Source organism: Xiphophorus hellerii, chromosome 3 (assembly GCF_003331165.1).
Source record: "Xiphophorus hellerii strain 12219 chromosome 3, Xiphophorus_hellerii-4.1, whole genome shotgun sequence".
Classification (NCBI taxonomy): Eukaryota; Metazoa; Chordata; class Actinopteri; order Cyprinodontiformes; family Poeciliidae; genus Xiphophorus; species Xiphophorus hellerii.
The window spans coordinates 33,220,997-33,245,023 of NC_045674.1; the positions used below are offsets into that span (position 1 = coordinate 33,220,997).

The following is a 24,027-nucleotide window of genomic DNA, read 5'->3' on the forward strand; positions in this document are numbered from 1 at the left end:
GAAAGTTATTAATCTGACAGGTTATAATAATCAGACTTGTAACAATACTGTAATAATGATTTTAAATGTGTTGTGTAAATGTTTAGGTAAGCGTTTCTTACTTCTTGTATGAAGGACTTGAAAAGAATTACATTACTGGAGTATAATAATAATGATAATTTTTCACTATTTTTTTTTACTACTGCTCTTCAGGCTACTGAAAAAGCTACACATAATTCTAGCTTAATTAAAGGATTTTTTTTTTTGTTTGTTTTATTATAGCTGGCAAGGTATCTTACTTACATATCTAAAACCAGTTGCTCATTTGTCAACATTTTTTTGTTGTTTTTGTCCAGCTTAGGAGTAGAACAGTAACAATTTTTGGCTAGGGCAGGGTCTGCAACCTTTACTGTCCAAGGAGCCAGTTTTACCCTCAGTCATGCAAAATAAGTCGTTTAGAGCTGCAAATGTTATATTATCTCTTGAAGAAAAAGAAACAACAATGCTAATAATTTCTGATAATTATCTACTTTAGGAAAAATATAATTTTTAAAGAACCATCATTTTTGTGTTATTTTTGTTTTTCTTTTTGATTACATTAAAATAAGAAAAAGCAACACTTTTGGAAAAAGAGGTTGGGTACATTTTCTACTATGGGATGGTGATATTTGTGGAAGATATGTAAAAATAAATAAATGCAGCGTTACCAACCTAATAACAAGAAAAATACATATAAAAGTATGTTTAATGTAATTTTGATTAATTTCATTAAATGCAATTGTTCCATGAAAAAAAATTTAAAACTACTAAAATGGGCATTTTCTGTTAAACTTATATTTAAAACAGAAGTTGGTTATTTATCATTTTTAGTCAAAGTTATTAAGAGCCATTGTGGAAAGTCCAAAGAGCCACTTGTGGCCCTGGGGCTAGGGCCCAGGCTCCTGGGTGAAGATTTACAAACATTTATACAGTAGAGGTTATTAAAATCATCACATGACTACTAACTAAAATCACTGTGAACATGTTCCATGAGTGTCTTAGTGATGCAATATTGTGCAACTGCTCTCCATCAACAGTATAGGAATAATTAAAGTTAGAATTGCAATAATGTTCTGCATTAATACAATTCTACAATAGTGATGTAGATATACTGTATGTTTTAGCTGTGGCATTACATCCATAGTAGTGAGGTGAGAAGCTAATTAAATGAAACTTTGACCTAATTGGTTAAGAAGCTACAGTACAGACCAAAGGTTTGGACACACTTTCTCATTGAATTCAATGAGAAGGTGTGTCCAAACTTTTGGTTTCTCATTGAATTCAATGAGAAGGTGTGTCCAATCTTTTGGTCTGTACTGTATGTTTGAGAAGTAGAAGGTTGTGGAACTAGGCTGGACAAGCATTCATTGATCTACAATGTAGAGAGGCTCCCCTGTATGGTGGCTTGCCACCCCCCCAGAAATCTGTGGGACTTGCTGTTTGGTCTTGACGTTACCTTGGGTACATGACAGTCAGCCCCAACCAGGTACTGTTTGGGTCCGACCTCTCCAGACTGCTTTCTGAGAATAAGGAACCAATGGATGGTAACATGTTCTACTTTGAACTGTCTAAGCTGTGCTTATAACAGAACATGCTAAGAACATTTCAAGTTCTAGTCCAAACCTGTTTGTTAGTTTGATCTTTTCTTTTTATTTGGGTAAAGACAGTGGGCACAGTGGGTCGTTGATGGTGATGTTGGGTAACTTTAATTATAGTAACACTCCATTTCAAACACTCCATAAAGACATGCATTCATTCCACTTAACTATTACGCTCTAATAAGAATGAATGCTTATTAGAGCATTCATTAGAGCAACTTAACTTTTTGCCATGGGGCCCAAGGTTCCTGGTGGTGCCCCTGCATAAAGCTTCACTAACCTAAATCAATTTGAAATTATTCATATTAATTTCAAAAATACTTTATTCCAAAAGAAATGAAATGCATATCACGTAACTCATATAATCAATGTATCTTCAAAGAGTTGTTGTGATGTTGTGGGCAGGAAAGATATCTGAAAGCAGCCTTACAACAAATCTGAAGAGACCTCTGACCAAAGACTTCAGCATGGCATCACAATGTAATGACTGTCATGACATGCTATAAGCTTAATTTCTAGGCAGCAGAGACAATATTTCACAGTAACATGTCCTGGATGATATCAGTTGTTGGCAAGCACTGCTAATCCACCTCATTTGCTTTTGATGCTCCTCTTTAAATATCTGTCTGGCTGTATTGTGAGAGAGCCGGACAGAAAGACTTTGGATTACAATCAACAGATGAGATGGTTTGAACGTCTTCCTTTTCTCTCTGCTCTTCGGTCCTGCTCTGGATCTATCAAGCTTCATTTTCACCTACTTTGGGATTTGGGGACATAGTTATTCTTTAGGATGAGCTGTCAGATGTTATAAAGGCTGTAGAGATGACAAAAGACTGCCTCATTACAGGTGCCTTTACTTTTGTGGAAAGTCAAGACAACATCTATACAATACAATTCAAAAATACTTTAATGATCCCAAAGGGAAATTAAATAAGGTTTCTGTATACAGTTGAGTAGCAACATAAAAAAGATGAGTTTACTAACGGGACCTCACAAAGGTTTTCAGAACATTTTCTGGAATTTTTGAGAACAGAGTGCCTTATGGCCTGCCTTTCCTGCTCTGTTCCAGTGTCTGCAGCAGCTGCACTTAGTTTGTCATCTCTTTCCTCCTCTACTAGACAGCTCACTCAAGGGACTGCAAGAGAGAAACTTTGATGAGAAGTAGAAATGCAAATGGAGGCTCACAAAAGGAGCATAGCAGAGTTCTTAAGATAACCCTAACCCTAACCCTACCCTTGTATTATTTGCACTCTTTATCAGCTTTCTGTCTTAGTGAATGGGAAAAATTCCTTGTTTCACCTTTTCAACAGTTATAAACACAATGCAACTTGACTGCAGAAACAGCCAGCTGGCCTTTAAACACTCACTGGTTACCATGGTTACCCACATTTATCTTGTGTTTTAACATTCGTTAGCATGTTGTCAGTGTACTACAACTTTTTTTCACAGAGTGATAAAATAATTTATTCTGCCAAACTGACATTAGTGAATGATATACGTCTTAATGACCCATAAGCATTAAATGCAAATGAGTCGATAAATAATGAGAGAAAATGTTCCAAACATCGGACACTTACTTACAAGCAATATTAAAGCAATTTCTTTAGGGTAACATCATTGGCTATTGACATGTCAAGTCCCTCTAAGTAAGACAAACATATACATGGTAAGGGTACTGGAATAGGGTTTTCCTAAAATGTAAGGTTCAATGACGCTGTGCTAAAATTAAAACTTCTGACAACATCAGATGGTGCAAAGCTGCATGTGGGAGTTGCGCCAGTGTTATATCTAACATAACACTGGTCGAAGAAAGATGATCTGTATTGGCTGTGAGTTGTAAATAATTGTTTAGTCAAATTGTAAATAGTTTAAATAGTTAGAATAAAGTATTCTTGCCTGTCTTCTGAAGATGACATGCACAGTAGAGTGGCTACTAACGCAATGTGATGTTGACTGATAATCCCTCTATAGGTTCACCTTATTTCAATAGCCTCAAACACTCACACTCTCTCACTCCCCTCATACAATATTTATCTTCCTAATATTTATCCCATTCTGTACCTTAGACCTTGTCCTACATTTAACAGTTACCAGTACCTAAACACAGGTCACACCTTAGCCCTAACCCTAATCCCTAACTCAACAGCACTTTTTCTTATGTGGCCTGGGCTTTGGGCCTCGTGAGGAACAGTGGGACCTCACAGTGTAGTATGTGTTGGGGAAAATGGGCCTTATAAAGTGAGAAATGTTAAAACACACACACACATTCTCTCCAGATATGTTTCTTTATGCAGTAAATATATTCTCCAAAAGCTTGTACACAAACACCAACTAAACCCACCTATAAAGAAAACATTGAAAATAATCAATGATGCATGAGACTAAATGGTGTTAATGTTTTACAGCCTCTTCAAATTATTACAAAAATGGTTCCTTTCCAGATGCAACAAAGATGCAAAATTGTTTAAGTTAAGCTACTTATACAACTGGAAAAATAGTATAATGGTGCAAGTAACAAGTATTCATCTCTCCCATGAGTCCATTGAGATTACACTTTGCATCAGCTTTCTGTAGTTCAAGAACCGAGGCAGCAAATATTTGACCAGTAAAAGTTGTATAACCTGATGGACATAACAATCGTTTGTCCAATAAAACATAAGAGTAGGTAACTAGAATAAGAACTACTATCAGTTTTCATCAACCAACACACTCTGTCCACTTTGTGCATTCCTGTTAGTATGAATTATCAAGACAGCAGATGCTCTGGTCCGGCCCGACCTAGTTGAGGTGCTTCTCCCTCCCTGACTCAGTCTTTCACCCAGCCTTACCCCAATTTCTGCTCCTTTCATTCAGGATCTGAGCTCATGCCAAAAGCCCTCTCTACCAGAATTGTGGGAGGAATTTGGTGGTTTTTCACTCTCATCATCATCTCCTCCTACACGGCAAACCTGGCGGCTTTCCTCACTGTGGAGAGGATGGAGTCGCCCATTGATTCTGCAGATGATCTAGCCAAGCAAACAAAGATTGAATATGGAGTGGTAGAAGATGGTGCCACAATGATTTTTTTCAAGGTAAGCCATAGCAGGATATTACAAAACCCACTGTATTTTTCCAACCAGATCATTTTAATGCCATATGCTGTTTTGTGTTAAGTAGAAATGTGCAGTCAGTATGTATGCTACTTGCTTTTTATAACCCTCTTGATGTATATTTGGGTAAAAATTAATATCTTGAAGGGTATGTTTCATTTTCCTAACAATAAATCTGGATTATAGCTTCTTTTTTTTACCCCATCAGTCAAAATGAGGGAATGTATACTCAAGTCTAATTTTGTTTAAGTGACATCCCTCAAAAATGAAAGTCATCAAAAAATGAAGCAAAATTTAAATGTACAGCATATATGCATGTTCGTGATCAGAGGTAACAATTCTATCTTTTAAAAAAAACATGACTTCTGAACTCTCTAGACAAGCTAGGGCTAACTCTGTTTGCTAATGTTACTGTGACCTGCAGAGACGAAGGCCATTTAGAAGTGGCAAAGAAATATCCATTTCAAAGTTTAAAAAAAAATCAGAGTGGAGGACCTGATGACTGATGCTATCACAAAAATTACAGAAGAGGGAGGCATTGCAAAGTTGTTGATGCAACAACTTGATGTGGGTTGAGTGTGAGGTAGGAAAGGATACTTTTTTTTGCAGGTGCTCCAGACATTTTCCTGGGCATCATGCTGAGCAGATATGTGAGATTTTCTCAATGCCCGTCAACTTGATGGAATTGCCTGCTTGTGTCAAATTGAAGTGCCTGTTTGCGATTAATCAAATGACTCAAGGTTTTGATGTCGATCTACAAGATGAATCCGACTTCTGTTACCACAATATAGACTGAAATTACAAGCACCACTTGAGCCAAAGTTTTGAAATCAGGGAATAATTCTCTACTTGAGGCAATCAGAAGCTGGCTTTGCTCTCTGAATGGGGACAGCAAGAGAAAATCAATGTTTAGAACAGCATTTGGAAATGAATTTGGCAATATTAACATGACTATTTACAAGAAAACAAGACAGAGTGATCTCTCTATATAAATGGTTTCCATAAACTGCAGTCCTACACGGAAAAGCAGAATTTAACCAAAAGGACCAAACACTTACTAATGGAGATGGACATGAACTTGTGATTCATGTTGCAAAGAGAACATAAGTAATTCTTTGTGGTGTTTTTAAGGGGCTTTTCCACTAACCTGCCTCTAACCAGTTCGGACTTGGTCTGCTCCAGTCAGATTTGTTTTCCATGAATAAATCCGACACACCTCAGCCCGGCTGTTCTCAGATTTTAGTGCTTACTTCAGGGGTAGTACTAGCAGGACTGAGCCACGTATGACACCGAAACAATTTGATTGACAGCTGACCGCATTCATTGATTGGCTTGTGATTTATGTCACTGAAAACTGCAAACAACATCATAGTTTAGCTGTGGACCACAGACATGCCATCTGCTTTCAGACAGCTGTTCAGTATGGATGAGCTTGATGAGTTTAACTACGATCAGCTCCAGGAACACGTGGTAAGTTTTGCAGCAGAATGACTGTGATTTAATAGCGCTGCTAACAAACAATAAAGAACAGAAATGATGAAGCTGTGGTCAGCTTTCTGACCGAGCTGCAGTTTTTCGCTGACAGTGTGAAACTCTGGAAATACATAATATTAACTTGTAATGTGAATTTAATTGTATTTGTTTGGATTTAACCCTCTTATGCGTAAGTGGGTCCTTTTTGACCCGGTGAGGTCATCTTTTTGCAATATCTTTGTAATGAAAGGTTTTCATCACTTCATATTCCAGGTATTCCTCAAAAAATGTGTTATTGATATCATGCAATTCAAATTCTTAATTTACCTTTTATACATTTTAAGAAATAGCATGTTTTATATTACTACCCCATTCTTCCATGAGTGGGTCAAAAATGACCCGCATTCATTTCCTATGGAATTTAATGGGAATCTTTGTTTCTTACCAACTGTGACTGTCAGGAAAACATTTTTTTTTTGTGAACCATGCACTGAGTCCTAATTGTCACCCCTGAGTAATAATATTTTACAAAGCAATAACTCTTACATATAAGTATTATCTTTATTTTTACCTCACAAATGTGTGTATATGGCAATCATGAGTACTGTGACAGTGTTATTGTCACAAATCAACCTATTAGCCTTCTTTGAAGTTAGCCAACACTAGTTATCTAACCAAGCTAGCTAACATTACCGCCTATACTTTATTGTGCATGTGTATTATTTGTGTGTGCGTGTCTGCTTGTGTCTCTGTGTGTGTCTGACACCCTGGATGAGAAAGCCAAGAGAGAGAGAGTGTGTTGAATGAGATGCAAAACCTGTTGATCAATGTGTTCAAAGTTCTTTCTTTTATCATCTCAATAAAAAAAAAAAAATCATAGCTATATAAATAAATGCATAAATAAATGAACTGGAAAAGAATAGAGTGCCTTCTCTGGGTCGTGGGAGGGGGGGGGGGGGGGGGGGGGGGGTGTCCTGCCCCAAGTGGAGGAGTTCAAGTATCTCAGGATCTTGTTCACGAATGAGGGGAAAATGGAGTGGGAGATCGACAGACGGATTGGTGCAGCGTCTGCAGTGAAGCGGGCGCTGTACCGGTCTGTCGTGGTGAAGAGAGAGCTGAGTTAAAAAGTGAAGCTCTTGATTTACCGGTCGATCTACATTCCTATCCTCATCTATGGTCATGAGCTTTGGGTCATGTCCGAAAGAATGAGGTCACAGATACAAGCGGCCGAAATTAATTTTCTCCGTAGGGTGTCTGGGATCTCCCTTAGAGATAGGGTGAGAAGCTCAAATATCCGGGAGGGACTCAGAGTAGAGCCACTGCTTGTTCACATCGAGAGGAGCCAGTTGAGCTGGCTCGGGCATCTGGTCAGGATGCCTCCTTAGTGTGGAGTTCCGGGCACAACTCACCAGGACGAGGCCCCAGTGAAGACCCAGGACACCCTGGAGGGACTATGTTTCCCAGGTGGCCTGGAAACGCCTTGAGATTCCCCAGGAGGAGTTGGAACAAGTGGCTGGGGAGAAGAAAGTCTGGACCTCCTTACTTAGGCTGTTGACCCCACGACCCAACCCCGGATAAGCGGAAGATGGATGGATGGATGGATGGATGGATGCACCCACATGCCTGATACACATAGCATCATAGAATACAGACAGTAATGTTAGCTAGCTTGATTAGCTAGCTAGTTTCAAGAAACGTGCTCTTTCGCACCCCCTCCCCATGCCCACACACACGCACGCACACCCCCACACACACACACATCCCATCTTTATAAGATTTTACAGTAATGTTATTTAGGTGTATTGGACAAAACATGCCTGCCAAACCTTTCAGATTCATTGGAACTTTCAGTTTTCTTCCACTTTACAGTTAAGCACTGTAATGTGTTTGTCTATCACTCATAATTCCAGCAGTTTGTGGTTGTAACAGCAAAATGTAGAAAAGCTTAAGGGATATAAATCTTTGTCCAAATGCACACATGCACCATAAACCTTATTATTAAAGCCATTTTAATTTGTGAATCTTACACTGCCCTTCACACTCTTTATTAACATATAATTTACTGCTTATCCCAAATAGCAAATAAATGTTTAAATATTTAAATGCTATTTAAATACATTCTGCTTCCTGTACTTTGCATTTTACTTACATTATCAGATTAAATTAAATTAGTCTTACTGTTTTACTTTCTCTTTCCGTGATGTTGTTTGCCCTGTTAGTTATTGTATGCTGCTGTAAGCTAATTAGCCTTGAGGAATAATACACTAATAATCCATCCACCATCTTTTTGTCTAGAAATAGTACATGAAGAGACTCTTTAGGTAAGCTAAACTGATCTATTGAAAGAAAATATGCATCATCGGGGATCTTGGCTGCAATAAGAGCAGAAGCAGTTTGAAATGTTTTAATAACAATATTCTAAAAGAGGATAAAAATGCAGAATTTTTTCATTATTCCCAATAAATTAATAAAGTGAAGCAGTGTTTTTTCTGTTTTTATTCCAAAGTTAGCTTTTAATTGTAATGTGTTATGAGCTCTACTGTAGATAGTGATCTGTACTGGATGAGCATTGGGACTTCAACTCTGTCCACATCAGCTCATCATAACCCTCACATACCAACCAAATAATATATTAAAGAAATTTGTGCTTCATGCAAAGTGTCTTATCGAATTAGAAAATAGCTAAATGCAACGTGTATTGAACTGTTTCCATTTCACATAATGGTATGATAGGGATCAGTCTAATTAGTATCCCCACAAAATATATATTAATATAAGTTACTAAATTGTCATGATGATGAATGCCATCGCCTTCATATTTCACTGAACTAGCAGATTTAAAAATTGCTACTCAGAATTATCATACACTGTTTGGTCACTCATCTTCCTATATAAATTGATGTCTCTGCACCCATGTTTTACCTATTGTGGTTGAACATTATTAGTCATTCATCAGTTTTGTGTCATAGCCAGATTTGCTGCGGATTCATTACAGGGTCTCTAGATTGTCTTGATAACTAATATAAAATCTATAGAAGAAGAAAAGTAAATATTTCCTTCTTCACACATAGGATAAAGTTTTCCATAATTAAAAAAAAGTGACTGGACAAATTCCTTGACACTTAAATGAATATTATATGATCAAGTTTAAACATTTAAATCACCAAGGTACCTTACACTCACTTTTAGGTACACCTTGCCAGTACCTGGTTGGATCCCCTTTTGTCTTCAGAACTGCCTTTAATCCTTCATGGCAGAGATTCAACAAGGTACTAGAAACATTCCTCACAGTCTGGTCCATAATGACATGATAGCATCACACAGTTGCTGCAGATTTGTCGGCTGCACATCCATGATGCAAATCTCACGTTCCACCACATCCCAAAGGTTCTCTACTGGATTGAGATCTGGTGACTGTGGAGGTCATTTGAGTTCAGTGAACTCATTGTTGTGTTCAAGAAACCAGTTGGAGATGATTCACGCTTTATGACACGGTGCGTTATCCTGCTGGAAGTATCCATCAGAAGATGGGCACAAAATGAGGAGAATTTTTTGTCTCATGCTCTGATTGCATCCAGAGCATGACGCAATCATGTTCTCAAGTTCTCAAGTGGTCATAAAGAGATGGACATTGTCAGCAACAATACTCAGGTAGGCTGTGGTGTTGACACGATGCTCATCTGGTACTAATGGACCCAAAGTGTACCAGGAAAATATCCCCCACACCATTGCACCACCACCAGCCTGAACCGTTGATACAAGGCAGGATGGATCCATGCTTTCATGTTGTTGACGCCAAATTCTGACCCTACCATCTGAATGTCACAGCAGAAATCAAGACTCATCAGACCAGGCAACTTTTTTCCAATCTTCTGTTGTCCAATTTTGGTGAGCCTGTGTGAATTGTAGCCTGTACAATTCACACAGGCTAACGGTTAGTTACAAGTAAGATCACACTAAATGTCGTGATAAAACTTGTGTATAGCTACACAGTTTTCAACCCTAAAAATTCTTCCTTTAATTCCTGCATTAAGAGTACTGGCCAATCACAATCATGAGAATCCAACAAACTGGGAAGAATTCCAGCTGAAAAAACAACCAAGCAATGTTGTTGTTTGCAATGTTGTAATCAGAGCCTGAGACAAAAAAATTCTCCTTATTTTGTTGGAGATTAAATCATAGCTTAAATTAATTTTTTTCTATAATATAACTGACCCTAGCGCCGTTGCTGGTTAGGTTTGCAGTTTCAACAGCATAGTAAAAAATCCCACCTCTGTTAATGAACCAAGAACTAAATGAACGAATGTACTTTATTTATTCTCGGGGGCGTTATTGATTTTCCAGTACACCCTGTAGAGAGAAACAGAAAAACAAACAAACAAACAACATAAGACATCGGCAGACAGGTTGCCTGAAGTTGCTGCCCTGTTGTTAGATGTGATTAAAAAAAACAGTAGGAATGTGGAGAGAGAAAAATCATATCTCACACTGTGTCCTCAATAGGGACAACATAAAACATGTGATATGGGTGAGGGTGGAGTGTGATAGGAGTGGGAGGGCCATACAGTCTGCCCAGGTGAGCAACGCATTCACCTGGTGTATCACATCTGACCTAGGTTGTCGTACTGAGGGTCAGTAGGAAGGGGGCCAGTAGATGCGGCGCGTCTGCCTTCACAGACATCAAGAAGAGAACTTAAGCCGCTTTTCCAAAGATTTATTGAAGTTTGACATTATTTACAGTACTGTACAGTAAAGTCACAGATTATGATGGCCATCATAACTTGTGACCTGTTTGATCCTTTGATTGTCGTGAAGAGGTGGGAGAACTCTGAAAAATAGTTGTATTGAATTCTGACATCATCTACAGGCTGTGATTCTGGCTATTTGAGGGTTAAATATATTTTTTAATGATATGTGTCTTTAATGAAGAGGGGGGAAAACCGTGTTAACAACTATCAAAGCAATTAGAATCATTTATTAGTTGTTTACCGAGTCATTAAGCGACTACAGTGGGTTTATATATTTTACTGACAGCATGTACATATTTAATGCGATGGTCGGTCAAACAGTGTTCAACGTCAAATACAAAAAACTACATTATATTTTCTCTGTCAAAGCAATGGTAATAAAGACGCCATGAAGTTTACAATCTCAGATGTATCAATATCTATGCAGTTTCTAAAAATACTCTTCTTCTTCTTCTCACTGGTCTTCAAGACGTATTTGCATGCTATCGCCCCCTGCCCTGCTTTCTCAAATAAAGTCTATCGTTACAATTAATCATAGATTCCTTTAAGGTTTTGACGAGCTACACAGTATATGTGCTATATGTAAGCATTGTTTGAAGTTTGTCTTTTGTATCAGACCAGTAAAAGAATCAAATTCAGATGAAACAGACAATAATTATAACTATTCAAGCCCAAGGGACTATCATATCAAAAGACTGTACATAGTTTTTTGGGTGATAGAGGGGAACTCTAGAAAAACAAGTGACAGTGTCCAATTATCAAAATGTTTGCACAGGATAGCTTCTATAACAGTTATGCAGGTCGATTGTCTTCCAAAGAAAGATATTCCCTATGGACTGTTTCTACAATGGCACTGCATAATTTAATAGGCACACACACATACGCGCACGCACCCCTACACCCGCACACACGCATACATCTGAGCTCTGTCTTGCTTGTTAGCTAATAAAATCAAACCTGGTAAAAGGGGTGCTGCATTTCCACCTTGTGTGGTTGGGTGATGGTTATCGTCTGCACACACACTGGCTGTGCATGTGGCATCGAGCTCCTTGTCTCCAGGCTATACAAGCCTGAATTGTTTTTCATTAGCCATGAGACAGATGGGAGGGACACCACCAGCATGTTGACTAAATCAAGCAGATAAAGCTTATTGAGATGATGTGTTTAATGCCGCACAGGGAAAAGAAGCAGCACATGGAAGAGGAGAGCGTGGAGGAAAAATCTGTTAAATCCTCTAACTTCATAGTACTCCCCCATAAATTCAAACAAATAGTTTATATTTGTATCTAAATAATAGTGTTATTGTTTCATGAAGACTGAATTATATCTATTAATACAGGCATAGCAGCCTGTATTAATCAACAAACATCTTTCACAGAAATGAAACTTATTACCATTTTCTCACACGTTTCTAACACTCATCAACTGGGCGGTAGAAAGAGTGTATTAAAATGATATTGATTTTATAACTGTTATAACAAGCAACAATAATCAGAGCTATGATCTTCATAGTCAATGGTCATCTGTTTTACATGTTAAAAGAGATTATATATGAAGCAAATTAGTTTCCTTACTTTTGAATCTAAAATTAGACCTTATTGTGACTTAGGTTCTAATATTTCCGATGTGAGGTGCAGATTGGAGTTAGGAACTTCCCAAAGCTACAATGATCTCTTAACTCAAACCTCCCAATAGGGAGAAACACACTAGAAAAAAAACAGCAGTAACTTCAGACAATTCAGCTTAATCATATACATTCACAAGAATTGTAATCTCAAAGCACTTTGCAATATAAATAACACAGTTTACTTATAGAAATATATAGTCAATTGAGTCTAAAAATATGCATATTTATTTATAGTTAAATACATTCCAATTCGATCTTACTTTTGAATGCTGTCAAGTTCTGTCAATTAAGCCAATTAGTAAGAAAATTAAAACATCTATTTAAAGAATGCCTCAAGTCACAGACCTGCATCATTCATACCTCCTCGACAAGCATACGTGGAAAGTGAACAATTGATTGTATGAAGTTCTGTATGAAGTGTATCAATCCTTCATACAGAGTCTGCATGCTCAGCAGACACAAGGAATGAAGGATGACACTGCCAAACAAGACCTGTAGTAAATGTATATGAACTTCTTCAACAGAAATATTTTGTCTTGTTTTAGTCTTTGGGAATTTTTTGGCTCCTTTTTAAAATACTTTTTATCTCTACTTACATTTTGTTAAAGTAACTCAATGGAGATGAACCTCATTTACTTAATTTAGTATCACTGCAAAAAAACTGACGTAACAATTATGCTTTGGTATGCTACCGTACCACCAATTTGAAAACCATAGCCACTAATACAGAAGCATATTCTGTTTATGGTTTTCCATCAAACATTGTCCTAATGTTTGCTGGAACATGGTTGAGGCATTTTTTTATTAAGCCTGTTTAAAATATATGCAAGGTGCTTTGTCAAACAGTAAGTGGCAGCTCTTCACAAGAGATATTTTATTTTGATGAGAAGCGATAACATAGATATGCAGTAGAAAACAGTGACACATGCTGTATTATACATCCCCATTAATGTCCTATTCTTGAGGCCAAGTTCATACTTTTTAAAATGATGTAGCAGAAATATTCATTTCTGTAAAATAATCTTGTTCACACTTGATCAGTTTAAGAAAAGTGTTCATCTAAACCAGGGGTGTCAAACTCCAGTCCTCAAGGGACACTGTCCTGCGGTTTTTACATGTGCCACAGGTACAAAACGCTGGAATGAAATGGCTTAATGACCTCCTTCTTGTGTAGAGGCCTGCTAATGACCTAATTATTTTATCCAGGTGTGGTGCAGCAGGGGCACATCTAAAGGTTGCAGGGCAGTGGGCCTCCAGGACTGGAGTTTGACACCAGTGATCTACACAAACCCACCACTGAGTGTTGTTTTATACATGCCAACCCCATAGGGGGCAGTGTAGAGCAAAAATAAAAACTATATTAGCCAATCATAGCCCTTCAAAACAACCACAACTTCCTGTTAAGAATTAAACATGCCACCAGGAGATTATTTTGTGTGGACAGACAGAGAGGTTGAACTACTATTAAATACCATGTTAGACTATAAAGGTAAGAAAACACAAGACAATGCCGACCAATAGGGAATCATGTCAAAGCTAGTAAGTATGTGGAAACATGTGGAGGTTGAACTGCAAAGTGCCTCCATTATTGGGAGGGATAGCTGGTATAAAACAGCTGACCTCCAAACTCTTTCTCCTTAGCAACTCAACATTTTGGAGCAGCTGGGCTTATAAAACAACTAGTAAGTGTCGGAATAAACAAAAAATCAGCACCTCTCTGACAGCAGTCATCTTTCCTCCGCTACATAGCCAAACAGTAACAATGGTCACATACTAGACATCAGACTGTAAATATGCTGACCTGTAAATCTCCAGTTTCCATTGTCTACACTCAAATTCAAATGAGACTTTGTAAATCTTCACTTTGGCCAGAGGTTACTATCAGTCGTTTTCAGTGCTATTAAACAGGGGTTTTGTGTGGATGAAAGGCCAAATCACATAAAAATCTATTAAGTTCATCAGATAACCGGCTATGTGTAGACAATGCCTGAGCCTCAAGGCAAGTCATTTAATATAGGTAGCAAATTTTTGTTGTTGTTGCAGAAAATAAATGGTCATTTACAGAAAGAGTTGATTGTTTAACTCGTTCTGTGAAACAACAAGCTTGATTTTTTTTTTGTTTGCCTTTATTTGAATATGATTCAGTATTTTTTGTTGCTGTTGTTGTTGACCTTTAAATAGTGTTAGATCAGATTGAATGCAATATTGGCAGATTTGAGCATTTCTTGTAACATGATGTGTAAGAAAATAAGTCAAACTATGTCTGCATTTTACATTTAGAGACTCCTTTGTCAATAATATTGTCCATGCTGTACAGTCAGGAAAAACATTGCCTAAACTCTATTTGAACTAAGTCATTGCATCTTTTATTTTTTTTTTTAGTTTTGATTGTTTTTTTTTGTTTGTTTGTTTTTGTTTGACTTTTCTTTCTCCCTAAAACTCTTCCCCATCAGTAGTAAATTGAAGTTGAGTTAAACTCACACAGGGAATAGACGTCCTGGGTAATGGTTGGTTGAGGCACCGAGGTAATGAGAGCTCAGTAATAAGATTACATTTGTAGATATTCTTTCTGTTTTGGCTGCTGATCAGTCGTGACTCAATTTAGTTTGTTTGGATGGAATATAACACATGGTGGCCATTGGCAAAATGTGTCTGGTTTGTAATTCACATGAAACTGAGTTAAGTCTCGATATCTAGATAGTTAGTATTGTACTTTCTTAAGGACATCTTTGTACATTAGAACATAATCGCTATTAATTAATCCCTGAATTGAGTTTTTTTATTCTTCCATTTTTAGCTTTTTTATTTACATCTACCAGGTCCATTTTGTTTCTTAATATAACCATAAGTGCAAATCATTGAGATGTGGGATTATTTTTACAAAGTTTGAAACTTAAAGGTAAGTTTCAAACCTCTCTTACCTGCCTGGCACTTCTTTTCAATCTGAGCATACCTTGTTTCAGCATCTCTCAGTCTTCCTGCACAGTATGCCACCAGTCACCGGTCCTCACCATGAAGCCCAGTTCTGTAACAGCTGTTTGTATCATAGAACACTTGAGTAGGTGATGATGTCAGACGTACTTTTGAATGATGAAAAGCAGTTCGCTGTACTGGGTCCCAGATCCATGTTGACTGATTGAAGAAGTTCATATAATGGTTGTCCATTATACAGTATAACAACCATTATATGTGGAACACTACAGTAGGCGCCAAGAGCGCATTCTAAGCTCTTGGATGTTTTCTGGTGGACTGAGGCTTGGTGGAGTGAGGTCACACTCTATCTTTGTTGATCACCTGGCGCCACAGGAAGCTGTGCTCAGTCTTTCTCAGTTCACATTTATCATTGTTTATTTTCAGACAAGATGATTGTAATCGCTCCATCACTTTTTGCAGCTGATAATTATGCTCTTCTGTTCCTTTGCCACAGACAATGATATCATCCATGTTGACTGCAACTCTGTCAACATGGCATGTTGACAGAGTTGCCCCCCCCCACACCCCCAGGTTTTCCACATTTTCCACAAAGGGTTATGAAGGTAGTTAACCTCTGAGTCTACTTATCCAGAAGGATTTGCTATAATCCTGAAGCTGCATCTGGTGATGAGATACTGTGGAACCACTGTCCTCTGATATTGGTAGAATAAATCATTCTCTTTTAAATGTCTTATTCAGTCTTTTTAAGTCCACAAAGATTCAGGCGTTTCCATTCTTTTTAGGTCTTAGGTTCATTGGGTCACACCACTCAGTTTGTTCTGTGACTGCTTCCACAATGTCATCAGCTTCCAATGACATTGGAATATTATTTCAAGCTGCATTTTCACAAGTCCAAACTAACGTTAACTAATGCTCATTTCATTTACTCTTTTTACTAGCCCCTTTGCTAATGAAGCTGGTCTATTCAGTAGGTTGTTTACTTTATCACATCTCATCTCATAAAGTCTGAATGAATATGCATTGTCTTTGTAGCTGCTCTGGGTTCTGAATTTTCTTCAGTTTAGTTTAAATCAAGGCTGCACGAAGATCAAGGTTTTGTTGATATGTGTCCCAGTAATAACCACAACAATGCCTTTCTTGTCAATCACTCACATATTTCATCTGAGGTGCTGAAATCGGCTTAGTTTCAGTCGATGGATCTGAGTATAAAAATCCTTTTTGGATGACCCTAATTTAGTATTGTGTAACATCATTTGAATGTCCTTTATCTCATATTTGCAGTGTGTTTATAAACCTGTACACTGATTGTAGTTAGCACATAAAACACATCTTTTTCATAAGTTAAAATGCAAAAGTATATGGTAAAGTCCAATAGCCATTCCACTGGGAAAAAGGGATAAACTAAAACTGTTTGAACTTCTCAAAAAAGCTGTCATGTCTGAGAAGAGACATGCATTAAAAAAGCTCCTTATCTGGGAAAAGATTTATTTTGATGCAGTCAGATAAGCATAAGGAACATTGTTTGTATTTGGTTCTGGAAGATGTAAGAGGCTGGAGGTAAACTGTTGCTTTTTCAGCAGCAAAAAATGTGATCTATATATTACAGTCCTGTGGGTGGGTTTTTATGAGCTTTTTGGTGAGGTAGTCATTCATTGTGTTCCCTCTCATGCTTTCTATATAATATTGCATGAACTCTGGCTTCAGGAAACCAACCTTGTCTTGCTTCCTGCTTTAGAGTGTAGGTGGTCATCTTACTCTCCATGTATTCACAGCCTGTGCTCTTGCCTGATCAGCAGTCTGAAGCTTGCATGCTCAATCGTCTGATTTGTCAAGGGTGACTCCAAAAGATTCTGATAGGCACTCCACAAATCACCCAGTTGATCTAAAATATCGACCAGCCACCAAAAGTCATTACACACAATAATGGCGGGCGGGACCTTGAAGATGTGACTTAATTAGGTTTCAAATGGTTTCAAAAATGCCTTCAAATCTTCTCCCCTAGAGAATAAAGTGCTCCTGGCTTTTTCGCTGTGATTACAGGTATAGAAAGAGAGAGGTATACAGACAATGAAAATGCCACTACTCCCCTGTAAAGTGATAGTAACGTCAAAGTAATCAGAGATGAATATATATTATTTATCTACACTTCTGCTGCTATTTAGTGTGTGCAACATCAGGTTTGGTTTGGCTATGAATAACTATTAAATGCTAAAGGCAGTTATTTACAAAACATGTAAATTAGATAAAAATGACCAAGACAAGGTGATTATCAGGAAATATTAGCCAAATAGTTTTCAGTTATTGTTTTTCTGAATACCTAAATTATGATGTGTGGTATTACATAACAGATGCAGTTAATTTTGAAACTGATACTCAAACAGCAGGTCCTGCCACATATATCATGGTGCCTGTCCCAGAAACTACAACTGAAAATGTCCCTATTTGGCTAAACTGTAATATTTACAGAAATTTTGTTAATTTCTGTAAATATTTTAAACAAAAATAAGCAGAATAAAGACAGACAACTTCTTTATGAAGTATAAAAAATTACTAACAGAAATACATTGGTTTCTAGTTAAAATATTTCACTCAAACAAAGCCAATAATGGTCAACTAAACTACTACTAAACCACTTTTGAGGAATTTTGAATGAGATCAAATTAGCTCAAAAGTCTGGAGTGGGACATATGATGTACTTTACAGGCACATAGTGCGTTTTTATAGCAAAATCATGTTACTTTACGTGCTTAGAAAAAGCTGCATATGTCAAAAATAGCTTAAAATTTTTTACCTTGCAAACTGAAGCTTTAAATTGGTCATTTAAAGCTTGAGATGCTACTACTCTTTCAGTTCCATGTTTACACATTCTGCTTTGTTTACACTTCTCGTTGTAAATACCTGATTATATAGTGACTTTCTTAGCATTAGCATTAAGTCAAGTCAAGTTCATTGGCATAGCAAATTTAAGCAACTCAGTAATTCAAAGTGCTTTATAAAATAAAAACATCATAAAGTCATCAATTATGAAACAACCAATGAACACTACATTTTGTAAAATATCAAAACCATTAAGCAAATACACATGAAATATGTTGATCAATGATTCACTTACTAATCAAAGGCAACTCTGAATAGGTGTGTTTAAGCCCTCATTTAAAAAAAAAAAAAAAAATCTGTGTTTCGGATGTATTGCAGTTTTATGGAAGGTTGTTCCAGACTTGTGCTGCATAGAATATGTACCTATTGACACACAAAAATCCCTGTTCTTTATGTAAGATTAGAACCAATTGAATACTGAACTGGAGATTAATACCCAGCTCTGCAGTCGTTTCAGTAATATGTCATGGTCAGTAATGTCAACTCCTGCACTAAGGTCCAACACGACTGTGGTTCGTCCGGTCTGTATTTATGTGGATGTCATTGAACACTTTGACTAGGACAATCTCAGTTACAGCAGAGATGCAAGTTGGAGAGTAGATTTCATTAAGAGTGTCTGCTGTGTTGTGTGTGAAGGAATGTTCTGTAATAGTATCTGTTTTGTATGGAAGCCCGTTTTCGCCATTCTGTTAAAAGAAATATAAATAAATTATCTAAAGTATCTCATACTTTAGATACTTTATCTCAAGATAAAGTATCCCATTATAATGAGTTACTATCTCAAAATAATGAGATAGTAACTCAAAATAATGAGATAGTATCTGATTATAATGAGATAATTTATTTATTTGTTTTTACAGAGTGGCAGAAACGGGCTTCCATAGTTTTGCTAAGTGAGTAAACAAATGAAAGAAATGATCAGACAGGACATCAATTGCAGAAACCTTGGAAATATTCACACCCTTGCTGATAATCAAATCCAGTCTGCGGCCTCAATAGTGTGTTTCCTGCTTATCAAGTTGAGTCAGACCAAAGTTTTCAAGTATATCATACAGTTTATTTGGCACTTCTGTCTTCAGGTTTCTCAGCATGGATAATGAAGCACCTAACAGGCAAAAGCTCACTAAAGTAATTGAAAAATGTTCCACATATTTTGGGCTTTTGTACAAAGTTAGTGTCAGAGCTCGTTTATGGTTTTTTACCTTGATTTCCACATATATAACCCTACTTTAAAAGCTACCTTAAAGGCACACGGACTTGCTACAGATGAGGCTTTCACCCAATATGATAATTTTATTTACTAAATAAATGCATGTTTTAATCCATATAAAAAAAATCAATTTAAGACCATCACTCAAAGATGGTTTTAAAATAGCCTGTAAAGATAGACAATTAACATGCCCAGTTCTGGGCCTGCAGTGCCAGACAAGGGTAGAGACCTAAACAAAGTGAACTTAATATCCTGTTCAAGAAACCAGTCTGAGATGATTCACACTTTATGACATGGGCGCGAATCATCTTCTGATGCTGGAAGTAGCAAACAAGACAGCAAAACAATAAAAAAAAATAAAAAAATGAAAAAGGACCACCACCCAGAAAGTCCACCACCAACACCAATATCTGGCCATTTCCTGTCTAATAGAAAAGAAATTAAGAAAACTACAATACAAGACGCAATTTACATAAAAATATTGACCCAAATCAAAGAAATTAAATCACAATAAAAAAAAAAAAGGTCTCCATCCAAACTTCAATAAATGGCCAATAGTGTGCATTAAATAATGGTCTGTCTCGGAACTGGGATGAACCACCAAGGCTGCAGCAGAAGATGCCACACACTGAGCGGCACTAGCCTCATGAATTAGTTAATGATGAACATCCCAAAGATAGCTGAATCACCAACACTAGTCCATGGGCTAGACCATTTTTTTGTCCATTTCAGGTTGGCAAAGTCTATCCTTGTTTTTTGAAAAGATACATGTCTTTAGTTAAAGACATGGGCTATCATTCCAAAATGATAGCCCTTCCTAAATAGTAGCTGAGCCACAGTTAACAGCTCAGAAAGTGAACAGCTCCTTTGAACAAATTCTGTCTTTTTAGACTGGTGCATGTCCGCTTTAGGCTCATAGTATGGGCATTTGTCAAAGATCTATAACATAGTATATGGTATCATCTTAAAGCAGATACTCTTAGCTTTCATTTAAGTCAGGTTTTGAGTCTCTCTGACCAACAAAGAGGTCACTAGAGCTTGTTAAACCAAAAATAACACACTGGTAAAGTGACTTAATCTTATAGAATTAGGCCCAGGCTTACAGGCTCAGTGAGCTGTTTGCATTCAAGCAGTTTAGCACCACATACAATGAATAAACAATATTTAAACAGTTTAATGCTTAACTATTTTTCCCTGCCCAGACACATCTTGAACCGTTCTTCCAAACCAGATGATTTTCAGTGGGTCAGTGAGTTGCTCTCCAGTAAACAAAGAAAGCCAGTCAGATGAACAAAGAAGCAGTGGTCTAACTTTCTGCTCAGACTGGGGTAGTCGCATGGGGCTATGGCATCTTCTTTCACTGCAGTGGATGGAGAATGACAGTGTTCCTTCATGGAGAATATAATTCTTTAAGATTTCTTTTCTGCATATACTCAGATAAGCCAGATTCAGACTTATTTTTTGGATGGACTACACTCACTGGTTACACAAACAGAAAATCGAATAGTTATTTTGGTTCCAAGGTTTCTTTGATAATGAAGTCTTTAACTTGGCCAGTAAAAAACGGATTTCATGTGCGTATTTCCCCAATGGAGAGGGATGCTGGAAAGAGACTGGCATGCTTCAGAGTGTTGTTACTTGTTGAAGCTGTTATCACGTGTTGGTGTGCATTCTCAGACTGGTAAAAGCAGACTAGTGTTAACCAGTCTGCTTTGTTCTGTATTTATTTCAGTGCTTGTTTTGCAGTCGTTGCTGGGTCCAGTATTGTAAGATTTTGACGAGGAGAATTCGTCAGCCTCTAGCATCCAAGCGTCAAACCCCACTTGAGCTGGTGGCCTGTTCAAACTGAGCAGCCTGCAGTAACCAAACTCCCCAGCCACGCCCGTTAACGGCAGCTTCACCTCTTATACTAACTGGAATTGGGCTAAATTGTTTTAGAAGTATGGAAAAATAAACTTCTGAGATTTTGTTTATTTTCTTGGTCAAAGCAACAGATAAAAACCTCTGCTTATGTTTTTGAACACTGCAACCAGCATTTAACACCATGAAGAACTCTTAAAGGTGACAATCTCAATAATCAAGTTTTCACAACTTCCAGTAAGATTTTTATTGATTTAATTTGCAGAGCTAAGTTTGTACAAAACACAGTAAGAAATCCAGCAAAACAAGAAAAAGTACATAAGTTGCAAAAATCCCCAAATTATCTTACTTAAAATTGAGGCTGAGTGAACTTTTTAAAAATATAATACATTTGCAAGGAGACAGAGAGAGAGGATCAAACCACATGGAAATCCCTTTGCTGGGTTGATCCATTTGTTCTTTGGTTGGAAAACGTGGTAAAAAATAGATTTTTCCCCAATGGGCAGATGTAGCCACAAAAATGTAATTGGAAAATTCCTCCACTTGTTCTTAACAAAACCTGTGAAAGTTCTTGAATCCAACAAAAAGAAAAACCCAACGTGAAGCAGCAGTCTTAAGAGTAAATCCAAATTCTGAAACCTCAACCTTTGGCTTGTTGGTTGGCCTCATCAGGGATCCAGTGACAGGTTGGTGAGAGACAGTCTTCACTCCTGATGTGAACATGAAGACTGTCCCCGAGGCAGAATCCTGAATGTTACCGAGCGCTTCCGCTTTATACTTTTTAGAGGCGATGCCTACATGAATTTTTGCATGAACCGACAAAATCATCCCTTTTTTCGGACAAATTCTCTGGTTTTTGTGTTGAAGCTATTGCAAAAGAGTCTCCCTATAGCCACCTCTGTAAAAACAACTTTCCCTTTTCTTTCGCCACATCTGAGTCATCTTTTGTTTCTCATCTTACAGATGAGAACATTTTATACATTTGCAATCAAAACTTCTCTTAAATGACTGTACTTCACATCACTTCCCAATTGTTGATATCATTGTTGAATATTAAGACATTATTTGTTAAGACATTATTATTTCGTTCTCCAGAGTTATCAAAAATAATCTGACTGCTTACAATTATAACTTGTCAATTATATAACCCATAGAGCTTATAGTAACTTTTCATCATTATAACTTTTCCATCTTTACAACTTCTTGTGATTAGTGTGGAGAATTATCCGTTCTCCAGGCTAAGTTCTTGATGTATGAGGTTGAAGAAAAGTCAATGAGTTGAATTTATGAATTCCATTTGTTAATACTAAAATACAGCTGGTCCATTTCTCATGCTACCTTTGGATGCAGATCTCAAACTCCAGTCCTCAAGGGTCGCTGTCTTGCAGTTTTTAGATGTACCTCAGGTACAAAACACTGGAATGAAATGACTTAATGACCTCCTCCTTGTGTAGATCAGTTCTCCAGAACCTTAATGACCTAATTATTCTGATCAGGTGGTGCAGCAGAGGCACATCTAAAGGTTGCAGGACAGCAGCCCTCCAAGACTGGAGTTTGACACCCTGCTTTAGGAGCTAGCAGGATAAAAGGGCATAAAGCAAAAGTTTGTAATTCTATTTGTTAGCCTCTGGCTAAGCTACGCCCTAAAGAGGGCGTTCCCTAGTGTGTCATTTCCTTTAATCTTAGCTTTGAGGGTGTTACTTAACATGTCATTGCCTTTAGCTTTAGCGTTACAACTAGCTACAAGAGAAAGAGAAAAACACATCATTATTTATTCCCGTTAGACATAGAAAGATGAAGATTAAAGCATTTTTCATAAGACAAAACAGCTTAGCATCTTCATGGTTTGTACTAAAGTATTATCCTGTTTTTTTTTTTAATCTTTCCTTGTATTACTAGTTTGGGTTGACTTCTAAAAGCCAAACAAAAAACTGGTTCTACAAGCTGCCTTCTGTGTAAAAGGACCTCGAGACAACTGTCCCTGTTAATCTAGCAGTTTTATGTCTCTTCATTGCAAACAAATTTAGATGACTAACAATATGCTGCCTCTACTTCTGTAAACTTTACTCTGTCACTGTTAAGCCTGAATTTAGTTACCAACTAAAATCATAAAACCCTTAAGTTATACTAAACTCATCAAATCTGGCCTTATTTTCTCAAATATTTATTTCTTATACTTGTCCCCACTCTGAGGTTGCATCATCCTAATATCAAAACTCTCCATATCCTTACAATACACTTGTATTTGAGTGTCTTATAAGGAAGGTTATAAAGGTATAATCTTTATTCCTTTCTTAAAGACATTTAAGAAAGGAATAATCCAGGGGAGCCCAAAGTGGGTCCTGGAGGCCCGGCATCTTGAATGTTTTAGTCTCTCCCTGGTTTAACGCACCTGGATCAAATGATGGCTCATTAAAGGCCTAAGAAGAACATTGACATGCTGAAAAGGTTGTTGGTGCCACCAGCTAGAGAACTAAAACATGCAGGATGCTGGCCCTCCAGGACTCACTTTGGGCACCCCTGGAATAATCTCAATGAATGTTAAAATGGTTACTTTCTACAATAATCTGTAAAGAAGAAAACTTTCTGATTA

General features: G+C 37.3%; 1 protein-coding gene across 5 annotated transcripts in view; it reads left to right on the forward strand.

The window, feature by feature from the left end:
* grik2 (glutamate receptor, ionotropic, kainate 2) overlaps nucleotides 1-24,027 on the forward strand; it is a 445,844-nt gene that overhangs the window by 345,259 nt on the left and 76,558 nt on the right. For all 5 annotated transcript variants that reach the window (XM_032558115.1, XM_032558116.1, XM_032558118.1 and 2 more), the window contains one exon: nucleotides 4,470-4,687. In XM_032558115.1, coding sequence (XP_032414006.1) covers nucleotides 4,470-4,687 — 218 coding nt within the window. The remainder of the gene's footprint in view (nucleotides 1-4,469; nucleotides 4,688-24,027) is intronic.